The 13,924-nt window shown below is 39.8% G+C and overlaps 1 protein-coding gene across 12 annotated transcripts in view; it reads right to left on the bottom strand.

Annotated features, from left to right (window-relative positions):
* Positions 1-13,924, bottom strand: part of LOC129696489 (extracellular sulfatase Sulf-1-like) — a 448,145-nt gene that overhangs the window by 5,337 nt on the left and 428,884 nt on the right. For 10 of the 12 annotated variants that reach the window (XM_055634441.1, XM_055634443.1, XM_055634440.1 and 7 more), the window contains 2 exons: positions 11,721-11,863; positions 9,741-9,864 (listed from right to left, as the gene is read on the bottom strand). In XM_055634441.1, the coding sequence (XP_055490416.1) occupies positions 9,741-9,864; positions 11,721-11,863 (267 nt within the window). Of the gene's footprint in view, positions 1-6,475; positions 6,530-7,810; positions 7,845-9,740; positions 9,865-11,720; positions 11,864-13,924 lie in introns of all 12 variants that reach the window. The other 2 variants (XM_055634449.1, XM_055634450.1) reach the window with 2 other exon arrangements.

Genomic DNA, 13,924 nt, shown 5'->3' with positions numbered 1-13,924 from the left:
CTGCAGGTTACGGACATTGGGATTAGTTTATGTTTACAGGGATAGAATGGAGCACTGGCTGGGAATGTATTGGATCAGACTGTACCAGGGAAACACATGGATTGATCTGCCTGATTTGGTGAAAAGAATGCATTTGATTTTTCACCAGTGGTGCTTTATAATTAAAATTATAAGCTTTAAAATGATAAGCTTTATTATTTTTGTGGAAATCCCTTGATTTTTGATTTCCATTGGAATTCTTTTTGATATGGATCTATTACCAGATTTTATGGAAAACAAAGAGGATGGGATTAAACATTTATACCACTTGCTAAAAGATCAGAAGTTGGTTAACAACAATATCAAGACCATACCTGATAAACAAAACTGAAATCAGAAGGCATATTGTCAAGCTTGACCAAGAAAAAAAAAAATCATCACAGGCTAAAGAGGCAAACTGTGCTTTTAGGAAAATAGAGACAAAATCAGAGTTGAGGCAAACCATAGCCAAACTGATCTCTTCTTAAACCATGAAAAGAAAACAAGGTGAAGAGGAAGAGGTCAGGTAGCTGCTTTGTAGCATTTGTTTCAGCATTAAAATTATAAACTGTGTAGATAACATGTCGAGCCTTCATTAATTTTTTTTAAAAAGGGCATTTAACTGGCATTGTGGGATTTTTCTTCTCAACTCCATTTTTCATTTCCATTGCAACCAATGTCCAGAAATCCAATCCACCACTTTGATTGCAATGGAAATAAAAAATGTTTATAGGAGGGGTCTCACAATACCAGTTTAATGCACAGCGTTTAAGTTACATTAATTATCAAAAAAAGACATTCTCAAAAAAAAATTACATTGGAGAGCTCCCCTCACATTTTAAACCAATTGGGAACTATATTAATTGCTGCCGCCTTGCCTTAATAGATGAGTAATGGTCGTGTAATATGGCCAAATATGGTGTGGCACCACAGAGAGGGTTATCCAAAGCCCAAAGTTGCGAGTTGATGAGGTTAGTGAAGGTAGGTATCAAATTACTTTTGTGGACTGCAAAATAGAACTGCACTTCCATAGCTCATTACAATAAGACCATAAGACATAGGAGCAGAATTAGGCCATTCAGCTAATTGAGTCTGCTCTGCCAATCGATCATGGCTGATGCAATTTTCCATCTCAACCCCATCTCCTGACTTCTTCTCAATTTAGGTTGCTGTTGCTCTTTGATCACTGCCTCTTCCCACCCCTACAACCCAAGGTGATCTACCTCTTGGAGGGCTGCCTTGATTCAACTTTGAATCTACCAAACTGCACTAGGATGTTTGACAAAGCCCAGCAACTAGCCACTGGGATTGAATGAGATTGTCTCAAATGCACAAATGGGTGCCCATGAATAAATATCCACACTCCTGCCCAAAATTAAAAATTAACCCAATGCAATTTCTTCAACCACAATTCATATAGAAGATTCATAGAGTCATAGAGCGATAGTGTGGATTCAGGTCCTTCAGCCCAACTTGCCCACCATGTCCCAGCTACACTAGCCCCGCCTGCCCACATATGGTCCATATCCCCCAAACCTGTCCTATCAATGTAATACTTACAATATCTGTTATAAATATAATATATCACAATGGCAATCTAAAAAAAACATGTTACTAGCCAGGGAAGGAGTAGAAATTAAGTATATGGCAATCTGTGAGATCCTGTTAGATGAACTACACAGCCTGTGAGAAAGTTGGAGCTAAAAATCAAAGCAAATTTGAAGAAAATGAACACGAGGTGAGGCGGCAAATGATCTTCCATCTGGATGAATTGGTTTCTCCTTAGGGAAATAAAGCAGCGAAAGACGACTCATCGTTAAATGTGCAGGATAAACAGAAAAGCCATGCAATAGCAGCAACTCGATGAACCTACATGCTAAAGAAAAGTTTAATTAGTGAAATGGACAATGGATGAGAATGATGTCAATCCATTGGCAGAATGAGCTGTTATTTACTGACATAAAGTGATTTATGCTCTAGCATTGTCACCAGTGCAATAGACAAGCCCAGAAATGATCACTTTGGTTCATCTGCTGAATGTACTGTACAATCTCCATTAAACAACGATCAATGCTATTTTTCCACTGAGTGCCGACAGGAAGATGAACATACTGTGAAAGGATAGATAATGATATTGGAAATGCAGGAAGGATATGGCCAGGTCTGTCAATTATTTTAATTTAACTCCTAAATGTTACTGCTAAAATAGACCAATATGTTTTGAAACTGTTGATTGTTGGTGGGGCTGTCAAGCAGATCTTGGCAAAATGTGGATGGACTGCCTGTGATTATTCAAATCATGGACATCCATCCCAGATGAATAATTAGGGACTGTGCATCTGGAATTTTCTGATATGAAAGAGAAAAAAAAATGAAATGTCTTGTGTGCTTACAAGGTTTCTTATACAATGCACAGACCTGCAGAACATCACAAACTTCACCCCACAGGGAATCTTATAAGAACAAGAATTTATAAGAACAAGCTCAAACACCCATAAACATTAAGGAAATTAGTTTAGTTTAGTTTAGTTTAGTTTAGTTTAGAAATACAGTGTGGAAACAGGCCCTTTGCCCCACCGAGTCCACACTGACCTTCGATCACCCATTCACTAGTTCTATGCCCTACGCACTCATGGCAATGTACAGAATCCAATTAACCTACAGACCTGCATGTCTTAGGAATATGGGAGGAAAACAGAGCATCCGAAGAAACCCATGCAGTCACAGGGAGAACATACAAACGCCTCACAAACAGCACCCGAGGTCAGGATCGAACCTGGGTCTCTGGCACTGTGAGGCAACAGCTCTACTGCTGCACCACTGTGTTGCCCTAAATAACCGGATTGCATGTTTCAGTACACCTTCAGTTTAAGGCATGGCCAACAAACTCAGATTTTCTTTCAGGTGGTTTTCAGAAATATTTTACATTTACTGAATAGAACAGATCTCATCTCATCCTGTTGGTAAGGCAGATGTGTTCTAGATTCTTTACTACAGGGCCTGGAGTGAAACTTGAATCCTTGTAACTCAGACAGAGCTACGAGGGTCCTTGAGGTCAGGTTGGTGAGAAGAGTGGGCAGAATCCATTTACAAATTACAATAATCCTAACATATTAATATATGAAATTATTCTGTGGGATGCCAAATTAGAACTGATGGGCTAATACCTCTGCTAATACCTCAGGGGAAACAACTTTAACATCTTGAATGGTCATACTTTTCTGGTAGAATATCAGGGCAGTGTAATATCAGGACAATGGCGAAATATGGGTCAGGTCCTTCCCAGTTATTTTGGGACTGCAGACTTTGTCTACCATGTGGGAATGGTTCTCGATGCATTTCCGACTTGCAAACTGTGCAGGTCACAAACAGTTTACAGGAACAGGCCCCTACTGTAATCTGGAGATAAACAGGGGACGTGTATGTGGACATGACCATTAGGCTACAATAACTTGATCAATACATGTGAAACTAGCAGATATAATAGCAAAGAGCAAAACTGATGCTTGCTAAGGACTGGTTGTTGTCTGGAAATTTATTTTAGTTGTCACCTGCTCAATACCCACACTCAGACTTAATTTATTAGCCAAGTATGCTTTGCAACATGCTGATGCATTCTATTCCCAAAATTAAGTCAGCAAGGAAAGATAATAAAGAGTTTTGCCATGGTTATTTTGCAATAAATGGCAGAGGGATATTGAAGAATAGCCATTAGTCATTAGACTGGTTAGCACACTTCAAGAGCCTTTCACTGTACCTAGGTACATGTGACAATTAACTAAACTCAAACTCAACTCATTAAAAGGCTTTTGTCTCCAATTATTAGATTGTTCTGTGGGAAGACTTGAAGAAGTCCAGGACTGAACTAGCACCGTCTCTACAGTCATCCCATTTCTCCGCCAAGAGCCATGTTCTCGCTCATCCCACCCTATCATTCTTTGAGAATGATAAAACAGTAGAAAGAGACACAACACCAACAAATCTTCTATGCGTTGCCACAGCAATGTCCATTTGAAAGCACCCTGAAAGCACACCATTGATGTGTGTGTTAACAGAGATGTCATTGTTTTATACCCCAATAATACCAGAAGGAATCAATTCCTTGCAACCACAGCTGCCAAATCACAGCCACCGTCACTTCTGAGTGTTTAAGAAGGAACTGCAGATGCTGGAAAATCGAAGGTAGACAAAAATGCTGGAGAAACTCAGCGGGTGAGGCAGCATCTATGGAGCGAAGGAAATAGGCAATGTTTCGGGTTGAAACCCGGTTTCGGGTCTGAAGAAGGGTTTTGACCCAAACCGTTGCCTCTTTCCTTCGCTCCATAGATGCTGCCTCACCCACTGAGTTTCTCCAGAATTTTTGTCTACCATCACTTCTGAGTGACTGGCTCTTCGCCAATTATAACATAAAAACTGACTGCAAAAGTTTTTATAGATATGTGAAAAGAAAGAGATTAGTTAAAACAAATATAGGTCCCTTGCAGTCAGAAATAGGTGAGTTGATCATGGGGAACAAGGATATGGCGGACCAATTGAATAATTACTTTGGTTCCGTCTTCACTAGGGAAGACATAAATAATTTGCCGGAAATAGCAGGGGACCGCGGGTCAAAGGAGTTGGAGGAATTGAGTGAAATCCAGGTTAGCCGGGAAGTGGTGTTGGGTAAATTGAATGGATTAAAGGCCGATAAATCCCCAGGGCCAGATAGGCTGCATCCCAGAGTACTTAAGGAAGTAGCTCCAGAAATAGTGGATGCATTAGTAATAATCTTTCAAAACTCTTTAGATTCTGGAGTAGTTCCTGAGGATTGGCGGGTAGCAAACGTAACCCCACTTTTTAAGAAGGGAGGGAGAGAGAAAATGGGGAATTACAGACCAGTTAGTCTAACATCGGTAGTGGGCAAACTGCTAGAGTCAGTTATTAAAGATGGGATAGCAGCACATTTGGAAAGTGGTGAAATCATTGGACAAAGTCAGCATGGATTTACGAAAGGTAAATCATGTCTGACGAATCTTATAGAATTTTTCGAGGATGTAACTAGTAGCGTGGATAGGGGAGAACCAGTGGATGTGATGTATCTGGACTTCCAGAAGGCTTTTGACAAGGTCCCAAATAAGAGATTAGTATACAAACTTAAAGCACAAGGCATTGGGGGTTCAGTATTGATGTGGATAGAGAACTGTCTGGCAAACAGGAAGCAAAGAGTAGGAGTAAACGGGTCCTTTTCACAATGGCAGGCAGTGACTAGTGGGGTACCGCAAGGCTCAGTGCTGGGACCTCAGCTATTTACAATATATATTAATGATCTGGATGAGGGAATTGAAGGCAATATTTCCAAGTTTGCGGATGACACTAAGCTGGGGGGCAGTGTTAGCTGTGAGGAGGATGCTAGGAGACTGCAAGGTGACTTGGATAGGCTGGGTGAGTGGGCAAATGTTTGGCAGATGCAGTATAATGTGGATAAATGTGAGGTTATCCATTTTGGTGGCAAAAACGGGAAAGCAGACTATTATCTAAATGGTGGCCGATTGGGAAAGGGGGAGATGCAGCGAGACCTGGGTGTCATGGTACACCAGTCATTGAAGTTAGGCATGCAGGTGCAGCAGGCAGTAAAGAAAGCAAATGGTATGTTAGCTTTCATTGCAAAAGGATTTGAGTATAGGAGCAGGGAGGTTCTACTGCAGTTGTACAGGGTCTTGGTGAGACCACACCTGGAGTATTGCGTACAGTTTTGGTCTTCAAATCTGAGGAAGGACATTATTGCCATAGAGGGAATGCAGAGAAGGTTCACCAGACTGATTCCTGGGATGTCAGGACTGTCTTATGAAGAAAGACTGGATAGACTTGGTTTATACTCTCTAGAATTTAGGAGATTGAGAGGGGATCGTATAGAAACTTACAAAATTCTTAAGGGGTTGGACAGGCTAGATGCAGGAAGATTGTTCCTGATGTTGGGGAAGTCCAGGACAAGGGGTCACAGCTTAAGGATAAGGGGGAAATCCTTTAAAACCGAGATGAGAAGAACTTTTTTCACACAGAGAGTGGTGAATCTCTGGAACTCTCTGCCACAGAGGGTAGTTGAGGCCAGTTCATTGACTATATTTAAGAGGGAGTTAGATGTGGCTCTTGTGGCTAAGGGGATCAGAGGGTATGGAGAGAAGGCAGGTACGGGATACTGAGTTGGATGATCAGCCATGATCATATTGAATGGCGGTGCAGGCTCGAAGGGCCAAATGGCCTACTCCTGCACCTAATTTCTATGTTTCTATATGGAAATAATAAATATTTTGCTGCTGGTACATTTTCAGGAAAAAGAAGTGGATATAGAAGTGTTACACAACTACAACATTGATTTGGGGATGCACGTGAAATAAAAACTCAAGAGTTAAGTTGCGACACCACCTTAACAGTGATCGCTTCCCTATTGATTACTAGAGAATAGCTTTTGTTCACTCACAAGGACTTGAAGCTCGGCCTCCTCAACTTTGGCCACTTTCGATGCTGCTGTAGCCTGGAAACCAGGTAGCAGGAATAAAAAGAGGCAAAGATCAAACAATTAGATTCTAAGATTAAGATCTTGGTACATTATTCATTTTCTGAGTCTCTACATAAATATATTTATATCTGTTAGATTATCTCAAATAAAATATACCTATTGTAGTGTAATTCTTTGCAGTATATGATAGAATAACATAATTAATTTATTAAATGCTTTTTATTTCCACCTATTTGCACTCGCTTCCTCCATGTGTCATTGAGTATAAGGACCACATTACTGGAATTTCTAGTTGTCTATTTAATAGTTTTCCCCCTTATTTTCTCCCCCTTTAGGAGTCCTCTGTGCTACACACAATTTTAGAGCTTAGAGTGCGGGTTAGTTAAGCCGTTTCTGATTCCATACTCTGGAAACTGGGAGAGGAACATGTGACATGTGGTTGAGTAGTCAGTGGAAACACTTCCTCTCTTCCCTGCACCATCAAGTATTGTGTAGGTACTGCCGATAGATATTCTGTCAAATTCTATACCACGAGTGGATGTTTGTGCTTTTATTGGTTAATGCAATTTAGTAAATTCATATTAGAGTTTAGAAGTTATCTGCCAGATAGAAAGTGAATGTGAAGCTTACCAGTTGCAAAGCGATAAAAGGTTGGAAAAGTAACTTACAAAAGAACCCCAAGTCTAATTCAAAACTTATCTTCGACATTGGTAAATTTGAACAATAATAATATTCCATCCGGGACCAGGGACAATTGCATGGTTTCAGACTGAATGTTTTTTTAATGAGTATAAAGACCACAGATTCGGATTTGCTTTGAACATAATTTGTGCTTAAAGTTTGTTAATATTCTCTAGGTCATTTGGTTCCAACATGGGGTACAACATATGAACACGGTTCAGTTTTCAAGCAATCATGGGACTGTGTTAGCGTACAAGTGTAAAATATGTGTGTGTACATTTATATGTACGTATGTGTTTGAAAGATTTGGAGGGAATGGTAGGAATCAGTCCATTTCTCTTCACTCTCAAATTACTTTCACCTTCAAGGAGCAACAACTGAGCTGGGATCATAACAAAAGCAAATTATTAGGACTCTTGTGGATCCCAAAGAGTAGAGTTGTATAAAAACAGATGGTCTGAAATAAGAATTAGTAGTTATTTGTTAAAGAATGAGCTACCATGCATCAAAGAATGCTGGATGGAACATACAATAAAAGTAAACCAAGCTTCAATGGGCCAGCTCATGCAATTAGACGGAATGAAAGCTGTTGAAGAGAATAAAAAGTATGGATACCTGTGCTGATCAAAGCTTCCTCCATCTTTATTTCCTGATTAGGAAAATACAAGAGTAATTTATGTTAATGATTTTAGAACAGTAAAATTATTCACATTGTATCTGTCCATGCATTACCTGAGGAAAAATGGAATGTGGTTAAAATAGAAAGGAAAAGTAACCTTTGACATGAGAAATAACCAGGAGAACATGGCTTGGACATCCAAACTAAAAGGGAGAACAACTGCCACCTTGTTTCATTGTAAACTAGATCAGTTTGGAAAGTAAGCTGCTGTATATACTTTATCAGCAATGAAATCATATACAAGACTATGTTGGTAAATTTTGACTTTGAATGAATGTGTAAAAGGGCTGATAGAAAAACGGTAGCTCGTATCAATCACTCCTGACCATATTCCCAGTGGCTTCAATAAAAATAAACATTGGGAAAGCTATAAAATGGGTGAGCAGTTTTCCATTACCAATCATGCGCGATCAAATGTCAAAATTACCTCCTTGACATCACATGTGTGCCTCATTTTAACCTGTTTCAACAACAGGGCAAGATTGATGCCACTAAATAACTATATATTATTGCACTGAATTGATATTGCACTGTTTCACTTTCTTAAGGGCCTGTCCCACTATGGCAACCTAATTTGCAAGTTTAGACGAGTTTGCGCTCGACTCATACTCGCAGCATGGTCGACACATGGTCCTAGGAGGTCCTAAGAGGTCACTGTAATTCTCCTACATGCTTGAGAGTAGTTCCCGCCTACTCGCGGCTTCAGTTTGGTCGACGAACATTTTTCAGCATGTTGACAAATTTTCCGCGAGTAAAAATTGGTCGGCATCGTTCTTTTGAACTCGTGGTGCCGTGGAGTGGGGTCGCTATGTAGTTATAGGCTGTCGAGGGTAGCCATAGGCAATCTCCTTTGCTGACCAAGCATTTTAATTGGCTCATTGGAGTTTTCAGAACCAAGGAAAACCGACCGGTAATGTTAAATGCCCGCTAAACTTTATTATAAGTTGTTTGGCTTCTTAAAATTGTCTCCATTCCCTCTCCTCCCCATTCTCCCCCGTCTACACACTTGGGCAATTTAAAAATATGACACATTCTTGTTAAAAAGGAGAGCTATATAAATTTAATGAAATTCTTCATTAAATTAGCTGCAGAAAATACATTGACCACTTATTTGTTAAAATCAATCTGATTTCAAGGCTCTGCAATCATAGAAAACTGAACATTGGGATTATTAGTCTGGATTTGCCGGCTGCTTAAGGGCAAAAAACAAAGGATTTTAGGAGGTTATCCCAAATCAAAAGTGTCAATGTCAATCGAAAGCTTCTGTGTTCATTTAACTGATTTAAAAAGTGACATTTAGGCGACTGCTCCCTTGTGGTTAAATGTCTGTAATTATACTTTTCCCACTGTTAATAACCATCAACATTTAGATACTGAGACGTATAGCAAGAATTAAATATTTTTGAAAATGAAAGCAGCAAATGTAATTTTTAATACCTGACAGGAAAACATAAAGTGGACGAGCAGGTTAAAAAAAACAAGTAATCGTGTATGTCCAATTCTGTTCTGTTCTGTCAAGCTCCATATGACATTGTGTTCTACATTGGACTCTCAAGATAGGATCACCTTTGTCAAAATATAATCTTTATGGGGCTTTTGAATAAAGTGTGCTGCAGTGTTTTAGTCCATTTCAAAAATGTCAGATTCCCATGAGGATTTTGTCTGGTGAAAATGAGGAAAAACGAGGGGATTAATTAAATTTTACTGATGCAAAGATACCATTCAGGAAAATTGACATAGGAGGACAACACCAGGAATTCATTTAGTTTTTTGATTAATTTCACACTGCGAGGTGAAGGCTCCCTGTGAAGGGAGCTTAGAACAAATCAGTGTGCCCTTTGTCATCTGTGAATTACAAGGTGTTACCTGTTTCTGCTGCCTTGGTCCGTGGAGTGCATTGCTTGTGTCCTTGGCAACTTCTTAATTCCATTAGCTGTATGTGCAACTGATTAAGTATTTCCCGGTCAACCATGTGTATTGTATTTGTCAGCTGAAACCAGAAAACCAAAACAGAATTCAGTTTCCCTTTTCACCAGGGGCTGCAAGAATGAGACACATTACAATATTGTCAAGAGTACCATGTCAGAACCAAGGATGGTTCTGTTTATCTTTACGAGAGTGGGGGGATCTTATCTCGATGGACATATATTGAACAATGGGCAGAATTTGACAGATGAGGAACAAAATCTGTTCCATTATCGCTATAATGAGTTGCCACATGAGCAGGGATATTTCAGGAGGGTCACGGAGCAACACCAATTACTTTGAGAGAAAATAATGTAGCCAAAATTCATACCAAATGCATATGAATACTCAGTAATTATTTCACTTAACTGCAGAAAACTGACATTTTAGAACCAAAGGTAGACACAAAATGCTGGAGTAACTAAGCGGGTGAGGCAGCATCTCTGGAGAGAAGGAATGGGCGATGTTTCAGATAGCATCGGATAGCATTAGGCATGAGGTATGTAATAGTCAGGAGTAACCAACCATTGCAAGAAAACTGTTTACTAGCTTTGTTTGGGATAACAACAGTAACCTATGGTTAGCAAAATAAAATTTGTGGAGCATTTGAAGTTATAATCAGGTGCTTCTAATCCTTTTTATATTGTAGCCAGACACTTTTATAAAAAGGGGAGTGGCAATTTTCTAGTATGCTGAGCAGTGAGTTTATGCTCCATTATTGTACATGCTGTAGGTGAGTGAGGCTGATCAAAGGCTTGTTCCTGGCAGTGGCCCTTAGTTTTGAAGTGCTCTGTTCATAATCGTGTGCGGACGCAGCGCCGACAGACAAGAAGCCGAAGCAAAGAAGTCGAAGCCAAAGAACCGAATAGAAGTGAGGCCGAAACGCCAATGAACCGAAAGAGTCCGAAGACGAAACACCTACTAACTGAAAGAATGGGACGCCTAAATGAAAACTAACCGAAAGGGCGGGACGCCTAAAAGCCAACGAACCAAAAGCTGCGTCGCCTAAAAGCAAACTCACGCAACAACTCGTTATAATGACAATGGAACAGATTTTGTTCCTCATTTGTCATGTTGTGCCCATCTTTGCATTGATTGGCAATTGTACCTGCTGCCCGTTGTGCAGCACTGTGCATACAAGCACTGCATGTAAGCTGAATGGTTCAGCTTGGCTTGCAAAGTTGAGGCTCCTAATAGAACCAGCCTAGGCAGCCATGTTTGCTCTTCCTCACAATGGTGACATGGCGGAACATGGCACTTTCCTAAGCTGTACAGTTCATCGGTACATGCAAAGACTTTGGGCCAAAGAGCTGTCATGCAAGTGATTGCATGAAATCACTGCTAAAAATCAGTTTTACTGCTACAGCATGAACGTTGCCCAGTGTGACCAGTATTACCTTTTCAATAATTCCACATGGACCACCATGCTCTGTGTCAATTTTAAAGACCCTCACGAATGCACCGAGACACACATATAAAGCAGTAATGGTTCATTAGTTATGCAGAATACTACTACATTCAACACGTTGAAGTTCTGATGCCTGAACTTTTATGGATGACATGAGTTTCCTGCTCTTAACCATCCCTTTATTGTCCCTTACCGCTATCTACAACCATTGCGTGAGATGCTTAGAACTGTGTTTAGGCACCATCAAGTCTTTGGTATATTAAATATAATTTAGGGCAAGTTCATTGCCAAAATAACTGTTAGCTGCAAATGTCACCCTCCCTCATGTCTTCTCTTAAAGCAATGGAACAATCAGGACTATAAATCTAGGTATTATAAGTAATAAACAACATCAATGGCTTCCATTAACTGCATCGTCTTCTTATTATTAAGACAATTTTTAATTGTTGATAACAAAAATAAAATCTCCTTACTTGATATGGATCACTGTTCATGTCGAAATATTCAAGAAAGCCGGTGGCAAATTCACAGAATAGGATGTTGTGAGTCTCATTGATGGTCCGCAAACACCAATACGTGTTATTGTTAGAACTTGTACATGCACAGAAAGATCCCACTGTAATGAAAGAGCACAGTGTTTGTCATGTTATTCTCTAAAGAACAGATTATTTCTGAATGCATTCCAACTGGTAAGTGTACAAAGCAGAAAATAGGTGAAATATATCGATCCTCCACATCCTTGCGTGGGAAGGAACTGCAGATGTTGGTTTACATCGAAGATAGATACAAAATGCTGGAGTAACTCAGCAGGACAGACAGCATCTCTGGAGAGAAGGATCCGAGACCCTTCTTCAGACTGATGAGGTTACACCAGCATTTTGTGTCCTTCTACATCCTTTCCTTTCCATTGAGGCATGTAATGGGTGCTTGATCCACTAACACCTATTTTTCTGCTCCCTACATAGTTATATATTATTTCCAGCAAGTTCAAAAAGAGAAATGTCCTGTTGTGCAAAGATATAGAATCTCAAAATATGAACTATTTCGAAAATCAAAAATTAACACGTAATTTCATCAACATGTGCCCTTATTATTTTGGTCTTTTATCTGAATTACGATATGATGGGCTGATGAAATTAACTAACTGAGCATATCTGACTCAAATGGCCATAAAGTTTAACCATAAAGGCTGAACTAAAAGAATCAAGTCTTCGTGTAAAAATTTGCAAATCGGATTTTTGCTCATTTATAAAAGCCACAGCATTAGAAATGTGTCCTCTTTTCAATGCATATGTTGAACTCTGCTTCTGAAATCCAATTCCATTGAAAGAGATATAATTTAATTTCAGAAGAACATGAGTGCAGAGTTCATGCCCAATGTAGCCAATCCATTCAAGGTATCTCTAGTTGCCAGCTTAGGAAATCCTGGCACTGAGGAATATCAAGACTTTCTTTTCCAAGGTGTTACATTTGACAACATTAATGTATGATTGTGACATTCTACCTGCACAGTAAAGAGACTGCTCTGGTATGATCTAAATCATATCAAATCTAATTGGAGAATGTGAGTTGCATGTGCGCCACAGCACATAATTGCCGGCTAACTTTTGAAGCAGAATGTTCCAGGGCTGACAATGGTTGAATTTGTCATCAACTAGTCCAGGGAGTAGGAGACCTCTGGTTCTGATCAGGTGGGGAATGTGGCAATTCCCCAGTATCCAGAGAGACAAGCACCACCGCAGAGCAGGTTATATTAGTGTGCTGTTGTGTCTTCTGGTAGCGTATGATGGGAGGGAACCAGAGGAAATCAGGTAACGATTGTAGGTCATAGATGCAGCTTACCGTGGGGAAGGAGAAGGGTGATGGGTAATTGCCAAAGTCTCAATCACTTAGGCAAAGCTACAGCTTTAAGATTGTCACCCCTGGCCTTTCGTTTTCTTCATAATCTCCGCTGTCCAACCCTCGAGTATCTCTCTCCTCAAGTTCTACCTTCCTCACCCCCCTCCCCCAACCCGAACATAGCTGATATTAATCGTTTCACCATAGAAGGCCATGGTCCAACTTGACAAAGCCCTAAACTCTAACATCCCAATCTACCAAGGCCTCCATCTCTCTAAGGAGGAAAAGTTAGAACTGTCACTTTGACTTATCTTTGGTCACCTCATTTAATATCTTCTATGGTATTGAATCAACTTTTATTATGTCTCCAAGTACTCTGTAGGAGGATTTTAATTATATTGGAATCTTTGCATTGATAAATGTTTGTTGGATTGGAACAGAGTCCTTGACAGCTTTAAGGGAAGAGTAAGAAACATAAGGAGCATCAGATATTTGGCTAAATGGAAGAATCCAAAGTCATTTTAGAAGGTTGAGAGGGGATTTTAGAAAGATGAGAGGGGAATTTAGGAGGATGAGAGGGGATTCGGAAGGATGAGAGGGATTCTTATAGAAACATATATAATTGTAAAAGGACTGGATAAGCTAGATGCAGGAAAAAAATGTTCCCAATGTTGGGGGAGTCCAGAACCAGGGGCCACAATCTAAGAATAAAGGGGAGGACATTTAAAACTGAGATGAGAAAAAACTTTTAACCCAGAGAGTTGTGAATTTGTGGAATTCTCTGCCACAGAAGGTAGTAGAAGCCAATTCACTGGATGAATTTAAAAGAGAGTTAGAT

The sequence above is a fragment of the Leucoraja erinacea genome, chromosome 4, assembly GCF_028641065.1.
Source record: "Leucoraja erinacea ecotype New England chromosome 4, Leri_hhj_1, whole genome shotgun sequence".
In the NCBI taxonomy this organism is placed as follows: Eukaryota; Metazoa; Chordata; class Chondrichthyes; order Rajiformes; family Rajidae; genus Leucoraja; species Leucoraja erinaceus.
The sequence above is the reverse complement of the archived record's forward strand: the minus strand, read 5'-3'. Positions and strand labels throughout refer to the sequence as shown.